At 36.6% G+C, this 15,566-nt stretch overlaps 1 protein-coding gene across 4 annotated transcripts in view; it reads right to left on the bottom strand.

Moving 5' to 3' along the window:
* Positions 1 to 15,566, bottom strand: part of TRDN (triadin) — a 280,530-nt gene that overhangs the window by 199,138 nt on the left and 65,826 nt on the right. For all 4 annotated transcript variants that reach the window (XM_054721940.1, XM_054721941.1, XM_054721942.1 and 1 more), the window contains exon 5: positions 8,881 to 8,940. In XM_054721940.1, coding sequence (XP_054577915.1) covers positions 8,881 to 8,940 — 60 coding nt within the window. The remainder of the gene's footprint in view (positions 1 to 8,880; positions 8,941 to 15,566) is intronic.

Here is a 15,566-nt window from a genome sequence, read left to right as displayed (position 1 = left end):
ATAACTATCTGACAAAATAAGGAGAGGACATCAGTATTCACACATGGCCACAGATAGCTTAGTTCAGTGTCTTTGGATTACTATTAATTAAGCTGAAAAAAATAAAATAAAATCTTGGCAGAAACAAAGCCTCTTTTAAAGTTTCTCTAGGGGAAACCTAGTTTGTGTGAGATAAGCTGTGCTTTCGGAACCCTGATTGGCAAGGCCCCCAGGAGAACACCTAATCTGCGTCTCTGCCTCTGCGAAGGACCAGACCTCTCCCACCCCGGACAGCTGGCTGTCCACAGCACTAAAGGATTTTCTGGTTGACGTGTGCCCGGGTGCAAATGGGAGCATTCACACAAAATCAGAAGAGCGACAGAGCTGCATTCAGACTCAAAGCAGCATCTGAATGCCTCTTTTCTCTCACCCTGTGGGAGAATCTGGTTCCTCGCAGTCTAAGTTTTGATTTGCAGACACAATCCTGTATGCTGGCATTTCATTAGCCCCCTCAGAAATGGCACCGTCAGAGTGTTCTGAAGCAGCTGGATCCTGTGCTCTAGGGGAGCTGTTCAACATGGCAGACAGCCACTAAATCTTCTTGGACAGAAACTTCACACTTTGGCAAGACTGAGCTCAAATACCAAGTTTTGAAATGTCTTTCATCAAAACAATGCAATCATCAGTGAAACGGCCTTAATGATCACTCCAAAATAAAAAATCATTTGCTCTGGTGATTGCATTTCCTTGTACATCTCTTTACTTACAACCCCCAACTAGAAGTTTGCATGGGGAAGAAGAAGAAAAAGGTACCCTCTTTTCTGTCACCAGATCTGTTTGGCAGGTGACATCTTAGCGAGGCCAGTTTTAGCTCAGGGTAAAATAAGCTGGTTGCACCTGCTGGAGCTTAATTTGTTTGTCATCCTTATTTACAAGAAACAAAAGTCCCTTCGGTAGGCAGATAATTAAAAACAAATGGAGTCCACCAGTTGGAATGGCCCTGATGTTTGGCACCCGAGTTGGCATGGCCCTGCTGTTTCTGCACTTGCCCAGATTCTGACCTTTCCCTGACCAGAACATTCGGCTCAACTCAACTCTGAAGTGTGTCTCTCAAACTTCCCCATATGGTCCCTCTCCAGCACTCTGCAAGCTGTGCTCTGTGCTTCCACAGCGCTCGGCTCGGGCAACCTGCCAGTCAGGCTCTGTGTCCTTTTCTGAAGTGTATCCGAGCGCACAGTGCTCCTGACCTTGAGGCTCTTATCCAGCAAAGCCTTCCTAGGGGCCCAGCCGTAGGCACGCAGGGCCAGACTGTCAGAGCCCTCTGCTGATCTCTCTGCTCTTAGTTCAAAAATCAAAAGTTTTGGTGTCAGATTTTTTTTTTAGGTTTTATTTTGGATAGACTACTATATTCTTCAGTGGATGGTTAGCAAATAAATTTAATGAACCAAAACTGGAATTCATACTTGACCTCAGAGCTACTGTATGGGATGAGTTTTGAGTGCTCAAATCAAAACAAATCAGATGGAAAAGCAAGTGATCATTATATCTTCATATTATAAAAGACTTCGGGGAACATGGTTAGCTGTAATAGATTTTGCTGATTTTTCTTTTAATTAATTTCACTGCTTCTCAGCTTTCTGGTGTTTATCTTGTGGAAGCTATTAGCACTGAAGTGGTCTACAAATTTTAAGTATGTCAAATTTTCAAACAGCTTCATAACTTTCATATATATCCATGCTTGCATTCATCATTTTTTTTTATGAAAGAAGAGCAGGATACAAATTCACTTTAAACTCCTTTAAAAATTCTGCTTTAGCCACCACTAAACAAAAATGCCAGATATACCTTTGGTTAGTATATATGTCTCTGCGTGTGTTTTACATTTTTTGTAACTGATTAGTACAATTTCCATTCTGTGCTCAGGCAAAATGATCTACACACTTTAAGCAATATGTAATGATGTATTCCTGAGTACAGAAACTTTTCAAAGATTGTATTATTCATTCCTGCTACGGGAAGGATTTATCATTTTAAATTTAATATAAGCACCCCACTTTAGAGCTGGTTGGAATCAGGAAGGTCAATTAGCCTGAATCTCTTTGTCCCTGGAGAAGAAAACACAGGCTCATAAGAGTCTCTTGAAGAATAGACTAGAAATATAGTTATCAGAGAGCTAAACTAGCATTCTTCTCCCAAAACTATGCTGCCTTGTACATCCCAGAATTATAAACTTGTTCTATGAGCCAAAGTGTGGTGATTGGATTCTCTAAGCATGTTATCTACAATCTAGCCTATAATACCATACACACATCTTTTCCATAATAAAATTACATTCATTTATGTATTATTAAAGTGAAGATTAGGCAAATTACCCCAAATTAAAAAGCTCATCTGATACATATATGTTAAATCACAAAACATAAATTTAAATTCCAAAATATGAGATTTACTCTGAAATCTGGTTTAATCATGTGGGTAACTTCCCCTTCACCCAGGGCTACAGAGCCTGTCAGAACCTAATCACGTCCTCCTAAGGGAACAGTCACTATGGAGGTGACACAGCTTTGCATAGTCTTCTGTTCTCATTTCCCAGGTTTATTTTGCACGGTTGCCAGAGAGGAAAAGAAAATATATTTTGTACTTTAATGAGTCAATTATATACAGCTGAGAGAAGGCAAAAGGCAAAGTTTATATAAGCTGACTAAACTAATTTGTGGGCTTTGAAAGCGTTTTTATAAAGGGCTACATGATATTTAGATGCATTTTAATGTCCTGCATTTTTTGGCTTTTGAACCACAATCTTCAGCAAAATCCTATGCCAGCTTATGATTCCTGCTGTGTAATTGATTCCCAGAAACCACTCTAAACCAATCAGCATTATTTTTATATAAATTACCGTTTTTTAAAATGGAACCAGCCTAGCAGGTGTGGCACAGTGGTTGAGTGTCAACCTATGAACCAGGAGGTGACAGTTCGATTCCTGGTCCAGGCGCATGCCTGGGTTGTTGGCTCAATCCCTGGTCAGGGGCATGCAGGAGGCAGCCGGTCAATGATTCTCTCTCATCATTGATGTTTCTCTCTCTCTCTCTCTCTCTCTCTCTCTCTCTCTCTCTCTCTCTCTCTCTCTCTCTCTCCCCCTTGCCTCTCTGAAATCAATAAAAATATATACTTTTTAAAAATGGAACCATTCTGTAAAGTACATGATTTTCTAACCACCATGCTGTACATCTGAAACTAATACAGAATATTATTGAATATAAATTACAATTGAAAAATAAACATGTATATGTAAATAAAAATTATATAAAATGTTCCTTTGACTTTGCGCATATGGTAACTGCTATGGGTTGAATGTGTCACCTCAAACAGATGTGACCTTGGTTCGTCTTCAGAGGTAATTAGCTTGAAATGCAGTCACTAGGGTGGGACTTAATGCATGACTGATGTTCTTACGAAAATGGGAAATTTGGACAGAAACAGATATGCGCAGGGAGGAGAGACAGAGACACGAGGAGAACAGCATTTGAAGATAAAAGCAGAGATCAGAGGGATCCATCTACAAGCCAAAGATTGCCAGCCAACCACCAGAAAGCTGGGAGAAGCGTGAAGAGATTCTCCCTTACAGTCCCCTGAGAAAATCAACCCTGCTGAGACCTCGACTTTGGCTATCAATTGATGGTTTGCAAATTAATTTAATTAACCACAGTCACTGACAATAAAGTTATGTTATTTTAAGCCACTAAGTTTTTGAAAAATATATATTTTTATTTATTTCAGGAAGGGAGAGGGAGAAAGAGATAGAAACATCAGTGATGAGAGGGAATCATTGATTGGCATCCTGCATGCCTGGTACTGGGGACTGAGCCTGCAACTCCAGCATGTGCCCTTGACCGGAATCAAAACTGGGACCCTACAGTCTGTAGGCCGATGCTCTATCCACTGAGCCAATCCAGCTGGGGCTAGCCACTCAGCTTTTGATGCTTTGTTACAACAGCCCTACGAAAGGCCTAAATCTCAACCTTCCCATGCCTCTAAGGCCCTACCAGAAAACTACAGTCAAACCTACTCTGCAACCAAGATAGCCAGTTACCTCCTCAACCACGATCTCTCCTCCAGGACATCTCTTTGTGGAGTTATACCACCTGATGGTATAACTCTGTATTTGCTTTTCTGGATTTCTCATTGAACTGAGTCTGATTACTCTAACTTTTTAGGGCTCTGTATAATGTCTGGCACAAAGTAAGTGCTGTAAATAAATGAATGTGTATTATCATGTGATGGCTATGGCCAGTTTTTCCATGTACAATATGTGCCTTCCAGGTACCCCCCTTTCCCTTGGCTGGCTCACTCTGATGCTGACCACATGCCATCGGTCAGCACACACTTCTGCCATGTGAACTTTCTCACCATTTCTGAGGTCAGTTTGGCACCTGAACACGAGACAATCCAGGTGGTAGAGCAGAAGCATACTGTTCTGAGTCCTAAAAGGCCCTCCTTTTGTCTAGGAGACATCATGGACAAGGTTCTCTTATCTCGGTATGTGTTTTCTACCAGGTTCTAGTCTTTTTTTGTTTGTTCTGTTCTATGAGTAAATTGAAATGCTTAATAGTTAAATAGAAGCCTAAATGTTATCTGAAAACAACAAGAAAATTTGCAATTGCAAAGAAACAAAACAATGTGCAATTAAAAACACACACAACTAAATGGAGAAAAATAATGTTAGTATTTATCTCTGGATAATTACATTGTGGTTCCTTTTCTTTGTTTTTTTTTTTTGTTTTGTTTTCAAAATTGTCCAAATTAATCTGTATTACTTTAATCTATATCATTATATTATAAATTTTATTGTGGGTGTTTCCTAATTGCATCTTACAGATTGTTTTGTTCTAATATGAAACTCACTATCAAATACTTCAATTGCTGTTGACCACATAAATTTGACATTAGAGTGGTCCAATTAAAGCTGAATAAAACAGAAATCTCAAAGGAAAAATTGCTCATAGGAATTAAATACAGCTTAACAAAATAGAGTAAATGGATACTTAATTAATTCATTATTTCAACATTATTGAGTGTGTTTCATGTGTTGGGTAGTTTGCCAGATGTTAAAAAATTAATTTGATATTAATACACATTCAGAGCTGGTAGGAATCTGAGAGACCACTGAGTCTGAAGTTCTTTGTTCATAGACAAGGAAACAGAATAATAGGAGTAAATGCCAGGGTTGACCTAGAACATGTATGAAGACAAATATAGTTTTTGCCCTCAGTCAGTTAGGTCGTCAAGATACCCACAATTAAAATTTGTGTCAAGCCCTAGCTGGTTTGGCTCAGTGGATAGAGCATCGGCCTGGAGACTAAAGGGTCCCGGGGTTCGATTCTGGTCAAGGGCACATGCCCTGGTTGCAGGCTTGATCCCCAGTACAGGGCATGCAGGAGGCAGCTGATCAATGATTTTTCTCTCATCATTGATGTTTCTATCTCTTTCTCCCTCTCCCTTCTCTCTGAAATCAATAAAAGAAAACATTTTTTTTAAATTGTGTCAAAATGCTTAAAGGGTAAAGGCAGAGGCGTAACAGTACCATGGAGAAAGGGTCTCTGCCCCAGATTAAGGGACAGCAAAGAAGGCCAATTAAAGAAACTTGCATTCTATCTGAGAACCAAAGAAATGAGCAGAAGCCTGCCAAGTGACTACACAGGAATGGCCAGATGGCCAGAGAGAACTGTATACAAAAGCCCAGAGTTATGAGACAGCGGCAGTGCCTACTTAGAGACTGCCCAACAATTCAGCCTGTCTAAGGCAGAGAGGAAGCCAGGGGTCTGGAGTGGCACGGGGAAGCAGGAGGAGATCTGAGAGTGAAGGGGAGTTGATGAGTAGGTTGCAGAGGAGGGAGGGTATGTGTTCAAGTGCACAAAGCTGGGAATGTGTGGGGCTGCCAGTGATCATATGAGAAGGGCTTTATATGCGCCGGCAGAATATGTGGCTTTATCTCTAAGGCTCTGTGATGGCAACAGATAGATTTAAGTCTGTGAGTAGCATGAATTGCCTGGATTTTAGAGGTTAATGCAGGGAAATCAGTGAAGGAGTGACTCTCATAATCTGATTGAGAGATTGATTGTTGAGGAGATAGCAGTGGAAGAGGAGAAGTAGGAATAGACCATGTTATTAGTTCAACACAAGGTCACAAGTATATACACTATTCTGATCATAAAGTAAGTTACCACCTCCTTTATGTGGGCAAAAATAACAATATATAAACGTCAATTAACATCTTAGAGCTTAAACCTTAAAGCCAAAATAGGTACTCATTGCCAGGTTAAAAATTAAAGGGCTTACTCTTGAGCTTCGTAAAACTGTTCCTTTTGTTCCCTAACAAAAAATATCAAACAAAATAAATAGATGGACAAAATAGGAATAAAAGTTACCTTGGCCTCATGAATTAAAATCACTTAAATAATGTAAATGACTATAAAAATCACCTAATTTTACATGAAAAAGGGACAGAATTAAAACATTAATTCTTTGATACTTTAAAAATAAATAAGTTAGCATATAACATGAAATTATTTTGGAAATGTGTGTTCTCTGGGATTCATATTCTTTTGTTTTCTGCTTTCCAGTAGATGAGTAAATCACCTAAGTGTAGGATTTCATGGCTTTCCCAATAACTTCACACTCTTAAAACCTTTAAAATTGTATATAAGTCCCTTGAAGGAGGAAAAAATAGAGACAATAGGATGGCATGTAACTTCTATCATCACCAACATTTTTATCTCCCTCCAAAATACACCAGCTTCAGCATAATGGATCTTTATAGACTCAGATATTTGCTGGTTTGTCTGTAATCATTGCAGGCTACTAACTACTTGAATATACTGTATCTTTTCTTTCAATCGTTCAAAATGCCTTGATAACAATTAAATTTCTAATGATCTATCACATCTAACTGTAACTGTTATGGAATGTGGCATATATAAAAACATATATTTATCTACATATGGGAACAGTTATAAAACCACATTTACTTTCTCCCTGAACAGCTTGGGACTAAAAAAAAAAAGTAGGCATTATTCTACCTGGATGAGGAAACGAAGCAGTAAAACAAAATATTGTGTTACTACTCACACAGAAAAACTGTGGAGAAAAAGAAACTATCTGTGAAGCCCATTTCAGTGTTGAACAGCTGAAGTTTCAGGATATATATTCAGGTATTAATCTCTAGCCAAGCCTTTGAGAAAGTTATTTTAAACCTCAGCCAAATTCTCTGTTTTAATTATGCAAAACTCTCTCGTTTAATAAACCCACTCTCCAGCCCACTGCTCAAAGTCTTTAACAGCAGGATTCTAATAGAGCCAGGTCCAAAATGGAAATGGTGCCATCTGCATCCCCCCATCCGCTCCGGCAGCACTGCTATTAAATTAATCGTACAGTCTGCAGGATAAAACAGCAGAGACCCCACTGGTGTGGAACCAGTTGAGTTTCTGTTTAACCCCCAGCAGATAGAAACGCAGAGCCAGCTCAGTCACGGCTAGTCAATCTGTACCTAAGAGCTGTGTCCAATTTCCCTGACCAACGGAATTAAGAACCAAAAAAGGAAAGGGAAAAGTAAGAAGACATTAGTTCCCTAGCTACAAATATAAATAGGTTTCAATTGAGTAAGCTTCAATGTCCCTGATTGTATAAGAATTGGCTGGCCAGTATGAAATGAATTCAAACAATAGGATTAAAAGATAGAATGCCTGCAGAATGATTCCAGGTCTTCACAACAGGAAGTACATGAAGCATATCTTTTTAAAATGACATTTTAAGTATAGATTCACATATTGGTATAATTTTAGATTAATGATTACTTCTATTATTTGAAACTGTACTATTTTGCAACTTTGATATTTACTACAGGTAATTTTGCATTATCCAGTTTTGACATAATATATATTAGACAACATTCAATTTTTATCCCTCCAAACTTTTTTTACTTTCTGTCTGTATCACACTATAATAGTAATTATGTTTTCTTTCTGCCCTAGCAAAAATTAAAATGGTCAGTTTCACCCAAAACTCATGTGAAACTGACCATTGAGGAGACCTGGACATATTTAGAATATGTTTTTTGCTTTCTATGTTTCTTTAAAGTTATATGACTCCATGGGCCACCTCCCCCCAAACACACACACACAAAAATTAGGCTTGTAAAATGAGCAAGACATTGCTGGTCATGCAGCACTGTAGTTACTGGGTTCAGTTCACTTGAAAGGAATATTAATCATCATGCCTCACCTTCCATCTACCACCTAAGGCTTTGTAAGAAAGTTGTAACGCCTTGCAGTACACATTGAGGTAATGTAATTTCTACACTAAATATTTTAAAGGTATTGCATGGAATAAAAAATTCAAGGTTAAGATAAATTGAACCTTCACTTATTATAGTATACTAGAGGCCCAGTGCACAAATTTGTGCACTGGTAAGGTCCAGCTGGCCTTCACCGATGGGAGCCAACGGCAGGCTGGCTGAGAAAGGGGCCAAGGGGGGGCGGGGCCAGCTGGGAGAGGGGTCACAGGTGTTCTGGTCATTCTGCCTTTCAATTTGCATATTACCCTTTTATTATATAGGATTATTAAAAATTTTGCTAATAAGTCAAAAATATGATTGTGGTACTATCTTAGTAAATATCAGATGTAAATAATTTAAAGATTATTATACATTTTGAAGTTACTTCTATTCCAATCATTAAATATTATTTCTATATGTGTGCCTGAAGTTAAATGAGAAGTAAAGGTACTTATTTAAACACTATCAAAAATTGAAACAAAGAACACTAAATATGAAAACTTCCCTTCCTCATATAAATGTGTATGATACACTAAATAAAAATTAGAATAAACACAAAATTAAACATTTACCTTTAGTTTGAAGTTTCCTTTCAGGTTTCTCCTCTTTTTCAGTTTTTTCTTTGCGTATTTCTAAGGGAAAATAAAATTTATCATTTAAAATGTCTTTTTGAAAATGTGCAAAATATGAACCATAGTTATGACTACATAGCTATTAACCATGATGCCTAAATCATTATATCTAACAATAACAAGTTATAGATGCCTAAAAGGATTTTATAACATATTGCTACAAAAAATTACTCATTTATTGAAATAAAGAAAAAATGTGAATTACCTCAGATTAGAGTTATTTGAAAAAGCTTAAAAACTTACATCAATGGAAATATATTGTCACTGTTTAGAGTGTGAAAATTGATCCCAAAGTATAATTATGTTTTATATCAGTTATTCTCTTTTTAAAAAAATTATATTTTTATTGATTTCAGAGAGGACAGGAGAGGGAGCAAGAAATAGAAACATCAATGAGAGAGAATCACTGATTGGCTGCCTCATGGAAGCCCCACACTGGGGATGAAACCTGCAACCCAGGCATGTGCCCTGACTGGGAATTGAACCATGACCTTCTGGTTCATAGGTTGATGTTCAAACACTGTGCTACTCCGGACAGGCTGTTTTATATCAGTTTCTCTCCATACAAATTAAGAATACTTAGTAAGAATGTCACTTAGATTTAGGAAGATTTAGTTTTTACATATTAAATTAAGAATTTGTGAAATGAACTATAACAACTATCTCATAAAATATGTATATATCAGAAGCAGTGACTCTAAGCTATATTTATAATCAGAATTTGCTATTTAATTTAACCAATAATCACTGTAAGCAGATATGACCCATTTCATAAAATGAGTTAGTTGTTACATTTTTCTAAACATCAGGTTTTAAGAAATATATGTAATTTGCTGCTAGCTTTAGTATCTATGCATTGCAAGGGTTAGAAAATGAAGTTAATTCTGAATTTGCAGTTAATTTGGATAGATATAATTTGAGATTAGAGTTTGCAAATATGATTACTACCTCTGAAAAGTGATTTAATCTTAAATTCCATGGTTTTTCTTAGGAAAATGCTAATGAGGTTTACTTATTTAATTATCACAACTTTATCCCACAGATGCTCTGACATGGTGCTAATTACTGTATATATTTTAAACTCTCCATTTGTAAAAGAGATTTTAAATTTTGGTAAATTTTCTATAAGTTTAAAATCAAGACTAACCATAAGGAAATCCTAAATTCTTCAGAAAAGACAGTTACTGATTCCTGTTCTCCTGTTAAGGAGGTAATCACCACTGTGAAGATTTCCTTCCCTCATTTTTCCTCATTAATTCATCATCGGACTATGCAGGGCCACTGCTCTACCCTCATTCCATCCCTGTCTTTGAATATGGAAATAGAGATACAAAAGAGTTAAGATACTCACATCTCTAAAAACACAATTCACTAAGGTGCCAGGAAAGATCTCCACAGGGCACAGGAAAGGTTCATCTTCCTTGATTTCTCATGTGTGTTTTTTGTGTTGTGTTTTTTGTGTTTTTTTTTAATTTCTTCCTTATATGTCTACAGAACCTACTTCAAAGCAGGGTTTGTCATCTTAGCATCATTGACTTCTTGGGTTGAGTGGATCATTTGGAATGCAGTGGGTCTATTCTGTGCACTCATGGCATTTAGCAGCATCTCTGGCCTCTATGAACTAGATGGCTATAGTTTCATCCCTAGTCATAACCATGAAAAATGCCTTTAGACATTGCCAAGTGCCCCTGTAGGGCAAAATGATCTCCAAGAATATGTTGAGATGGCTCAGAATTATATTCCTTTTGCTTACCCTTTTGCGTTTGGGTTCTATAGTATTTTCATAATTATGTAACAAAAATAGTGTTGCACTGTAATATGTCATATAGCGTTACATGTGTGGAAACTTTTGATCAATGTTTTAAGAAATGTATTGTGTTTACAAAGGCATAATAAAATTTCATCTTACAGATGATAGGGGAAAAAAGCTAACAGTAAACACATACACACACACAGAACTTGTATCTTCAGAACAGTTCTAAAGACACAAGACAATCTGCCTCATTACTGTTTATCACCATCCAGACTTACACTGTCCAATGCAGTAACCACTAGACACATGTGCATATTAAGGACATGATATGTGGTTAGTCCAAATTGAGATATGATATAAAGATAAGTACACACTGGATTATGAAGACTTACTGTAAAGAAGAATGTAAAATAGCTCATTAATAGGTTTACATTAATTACAGATTGTAATGATATAATGTTGGATATAATGAGGTGATGGTTTTAAATTTATATGTCATCTTGGCTAAATTACTACACCAAGTCATTGAAATGAACACTACTCTAAGAGTTGCTGCGAAGGTGTTTTGCAGATGTAATCAAAATCCCTAATCCATTGATGTTAACTAAGAAAACAATTCTGGATCATCTGGGTGGGCTTGTCTGATTCCATTGGGAGGCCTTGTAAACAGACCTGAGGTTTCTGAGGGAAAGGGAAGAAATTCTCTCTGTGGCTATGGTTTTGGTCCCTGCACTGGGCTCAAGTTTTCCCATGACCTTCCCTTCCTGACTTACATAGCCAGTCCCCACAATCATATAGGACAGCTCCTCGTAATGAATGTCTCAATATAAAATATATTAGCAAAATTTCCTACTGGTTCTGCTTCTCTGGGTGAGCGAGCCCTGATAGCCTTATTAGAGTAAATATGTTATTAAAATTAATTTTTATAATTATTTTTACTTTTTCAATGTGGCTCCTTAAAATTTTCAAATTACATATGTGGCTCACAATTTATTACTATTGATGGCATTGGTCTAGTCCTATGGGTAGGCAAATGATCTTTTTTAAAATCTAAAGTCATCTACAGGGTTAAATATTTTACAAGTGAATTGAAAAACTAAACTTAGAATGTCCCCCTGCCAATACTACCCTGCTTCTTTCCTCCTATTCTAACCAACAAGGGCTGTGGAGAAGATTGGCTCCTTGTATAACTTAGGCCAAAAAAAAAAAAAGCAGTATATTGTCAAAGACAGAATGAGTGGTCTTTGGGCATGCTAAGGGAGTCACCTTAAGAGATGATTTCTTACTCCATGTAGTGATGAATTTTAATACAGAAAAGGGATGAAATATTATAAATTAAAATGTTACATAAAATGCTACATTCATTGTGAAATGAGAGGCCTTAAAATGGTCATTTAGAATAATATTTTTCCTTTAGAGGCAGGGGTGTGTGTATGTTTGTGTTCCACATGCATCTGTTAGCCCATCAGAAGAATAAAAGAGATTCCGGAAATCACACAGGAGGATTAGATTTGAGTTAGAATCTCTGCAGGATTAGGTGCTAAGGACATCCTGCCTGGAAATCCTTCACAGACCTCCAGCCTGTCTTATTTTGGGGAAATACACTGCTTGGACAGGGTGGTACTCTATGGGGCCAGATCGGCTGTGTTGGTGCATGCCAGTGTTTCCTGCAAGGTAGGTGGAAGCTTGTGTATGAGGAAACTCTATAGTTAATAGAGTAAACACAACCCAGTTGTGTAACTCAGACCAATTTCAAAAATAAAGCCCCATTTTTTTTTTTTCTGATGCTGCACTTTAGCCTAATCCAAACCAGGACAACCCAATGATCTGAGCATATCCACTCAGAGTTTTTGCAAGTAGGGGTTATAGATTAGCATACACACACACACACACACACACACACACACACATCTCTACAGCTCAGAATAAGCAGAAATATGACGACTTATATGAGCATTTATTTGCAAGAACATCATGAACTGATTTTTTAACTGATGTTCCTTTGAAGACCCTTAGTACTTCTATGGTGGCAAGCGTAGACAAGCACAGCTAACCTTGTAAAGGCATACACACACCTACATTCTTTTCTCATAAAATACAAAAGAAATTCATTTCTGATGATTCAAACTTAAGGTTAAATTAAATGCCTCTGCATCTTGTATTGCCAAATTGCATTTTCTTTGCGGATTGGATTCCATCACTACTGTCACCGTGTGTGGCTATCAGATGTCTGAAGAATCCAGTAAAGCCTCTACACAATGTGCCAGTTCTCTCTCCACACACTTCAGCCAGGAAATGATGACCATCCAGGCACCTGTCCAAATGAGTACAACATGCTACCAATTTAGACTTCACAAGGATATTTTCCTCATAAGCAGCTGATGCCTGCTTTGTTACTCTCAATTGATCTTGTCAACTAAGAGCCACTTGTATAAGAACACAAAATTAAATTTCAAAGATTTAAATTGGTAAAGTAGAAATTTATTGCTCTATGGTTTTGAGCAAACTTCAAAGAAAAACCCTTCTATTATATTAATACTAGTGTCTAGTTACTTAATAGTTAGTGTCCATAGACAGATGACTGCTTCCACTGTGTGTAAAATGACAGCAATGTATGACAGCAAAAAAACCTGCATTTAACATCATGACAGTCTTTAAGAACAGTGCACTTGGACATGAACCAATCCTGGACACAGGGACAAAGAAGAAAGTCAAAGCAGTCACTATTTATCTCCAGATATGTGTGCTTTGCAATTAGGTTAGAGACCTATAAGTCTTAGCATCCGGTCCTGGTTAGAATCATAAGCCATTTTGGTACCAGTAAAGCTTCAAGATTGTATTGTGGCTTACAAGGTCCAAGATTCCCTTGGTGGCCCAAATTAGAATGCTTAGGTATAATGCAGAATTTTCCGGTCTCCTAGTGAATGCTGCACATTCCACGGGGAACACACAATTACTCAATAGACCAGCGATTTTCAATTGGTGTGCCGCAAGAATTTTTAAAACATGCAATATCTGACTATTTAGTCAGGGGCATTGACCTCTTTTACCTTAGATTGTCAAATAAAAAAAGTGACAACAGCCAACACAACAATAGCGGTCTGGTGTGATGTATCAAAATTATACCTTTTTTTTTTTTTTTTTGTCAGATCGGCAAAAAATATAATATATTTTTCAGTGTGCAGCAGAATTTTTGTAATTAGTTTATGTGTGCCATGAGATGAGAAAGGTTGAAAATCGCTGCAATAGACAAAATCTTTAAAATGTCTCCAAATTAGAAGTGACGATTTGTTTTATTAGTTTGGTTCTCCTTCGTCTTCTTTAGGCATTTAATTCTATCAAAATGTGTTCATCTAAGCTCTCTGTCTCCCATGATGCCAATAGCAATCAGGGACCAACAGATTTTTCCAAGACTCTCTGAGATCAACTTTTTCATATGTAACTTGGGAAAAGAGGCCATGGGTACTAAAAATGAAAAGAATGCCAGCGATAGCCATCAATGGGACCAAAATTAGTGAAACTAGGTTGCTCTAATGATTCTGAAGAATAATTTTGTAGTGAAGTCTTTCTGAGTTCTTTTGTTACACTACATGCATTTTGCTTGTGATAAGTAGTTTCTATCTACTTACAATCATAACAAAGCTTATTGTTGAGTAGGTAGTTTATAATTTTGTTTAAGATTTACGTGGCCAATTTAAAGCAATTTTTCTCTATCTGTATGATACATTGTTAATAAATAAAAAATATTATGAATCTAGATTTTTAAATGACAGACTCAAGAAGTTGAAGGGGTAATCTCTGTCACCACGGCAACCATCCTGATTCTTTTAGATGACAACCCAGTTTATTAAATTATTATGAGGGTTGTGAATTTCAAGGAATGCCTTTTATCATTATGTTTTCTATATATATCTCACAAGCACCAGACAATATAAAATGCCCACTTACATTTTTTTCTAATTTTAATATTGAAAATTCAAATTATTTATTCATTTGAACATATCTCTATTTGCAAGATTCTGCCACTTGTGATTAGTATACAAAAGTTTAATTATGATAAATAACCAAGCAAACCTTTTCATCTTTTTAGTAACTAATAGGAAATATTATGGGGGTCTTTTTTTTTGTTGAATTCTCACTATTTTAGATAAATATACCAAATGATGTATAAGTCTTTGTATTTTTCCATGATTTTCTGATGATTTTTCTGTTGATAAACAAAAATTCTGAGGAAAGTAGACTACTGGCCAACGATTACTGAAGGAAATAAAGAGAAATATTTTCTCCCCCTCAAAGCACCTTGTGTTTGTGATTCAGTGGGCATATATGTCAGATATAGTGATAGACAAATATTGAGGACAGTTTCCTTCAGTAATGTTGAATGCCATAAACATAAAAATAGTTTGGATCTTTTTTTTGTTAGGCTTGATTCTTTGGTAAATGTCATAAAATAAAAAATTTTTATAATAAAGATAATACCTATTCCATTTCATTTTTACCATTAATTTAGTCATCTCACATTAATCCATCTTTTCCTTTGAATTTTATTTTCTCAATTATAAAATGAGATGCTATTTCCCACGTGTGCATAAACCAGACAGAGATGGAAATGATTATATATGATACCATTTAGGAGATAATCACTAGTGGAGTTTACAGATTTGGATAAGGTTTTGACAGTGTCAGTATTTGAGCTTCATATTGGATGATATACTAGACAGGATCAATGTGGCTGCACATCAGAATCATCTGGGGAGATTTTAAAATCTATTCCTGAGCTGCAGTCCAAACTTAATCAATTACTGTAGTCTCTCATGGTGAGGAACCTTTTAGAGCTCTCCAATTTCAATCAGCTCTCAGGTGGTTTTAGAAC

Source organism: Eptesicus fuscus, chromosome 10 (genome assembly GCF_027574615.1).
Source record: "Eptesicus fuscus isolate TK198812 chromosome 10, DD_ASM_mEF_20220401, whole genome shotgun sequence".
Taxonomy (NCBI): Eukaryota; Metazoa; Chordata; class Mammalia; order Chiroptera; family Vespertilionidae; genus Eptesicus; species Eptesicus fuscus.
The sequence above is the reverse complement of the archived record's forward strand: the minus strand, read 5'-3'. Positions and strand labels throughout refer to the sequence as shown.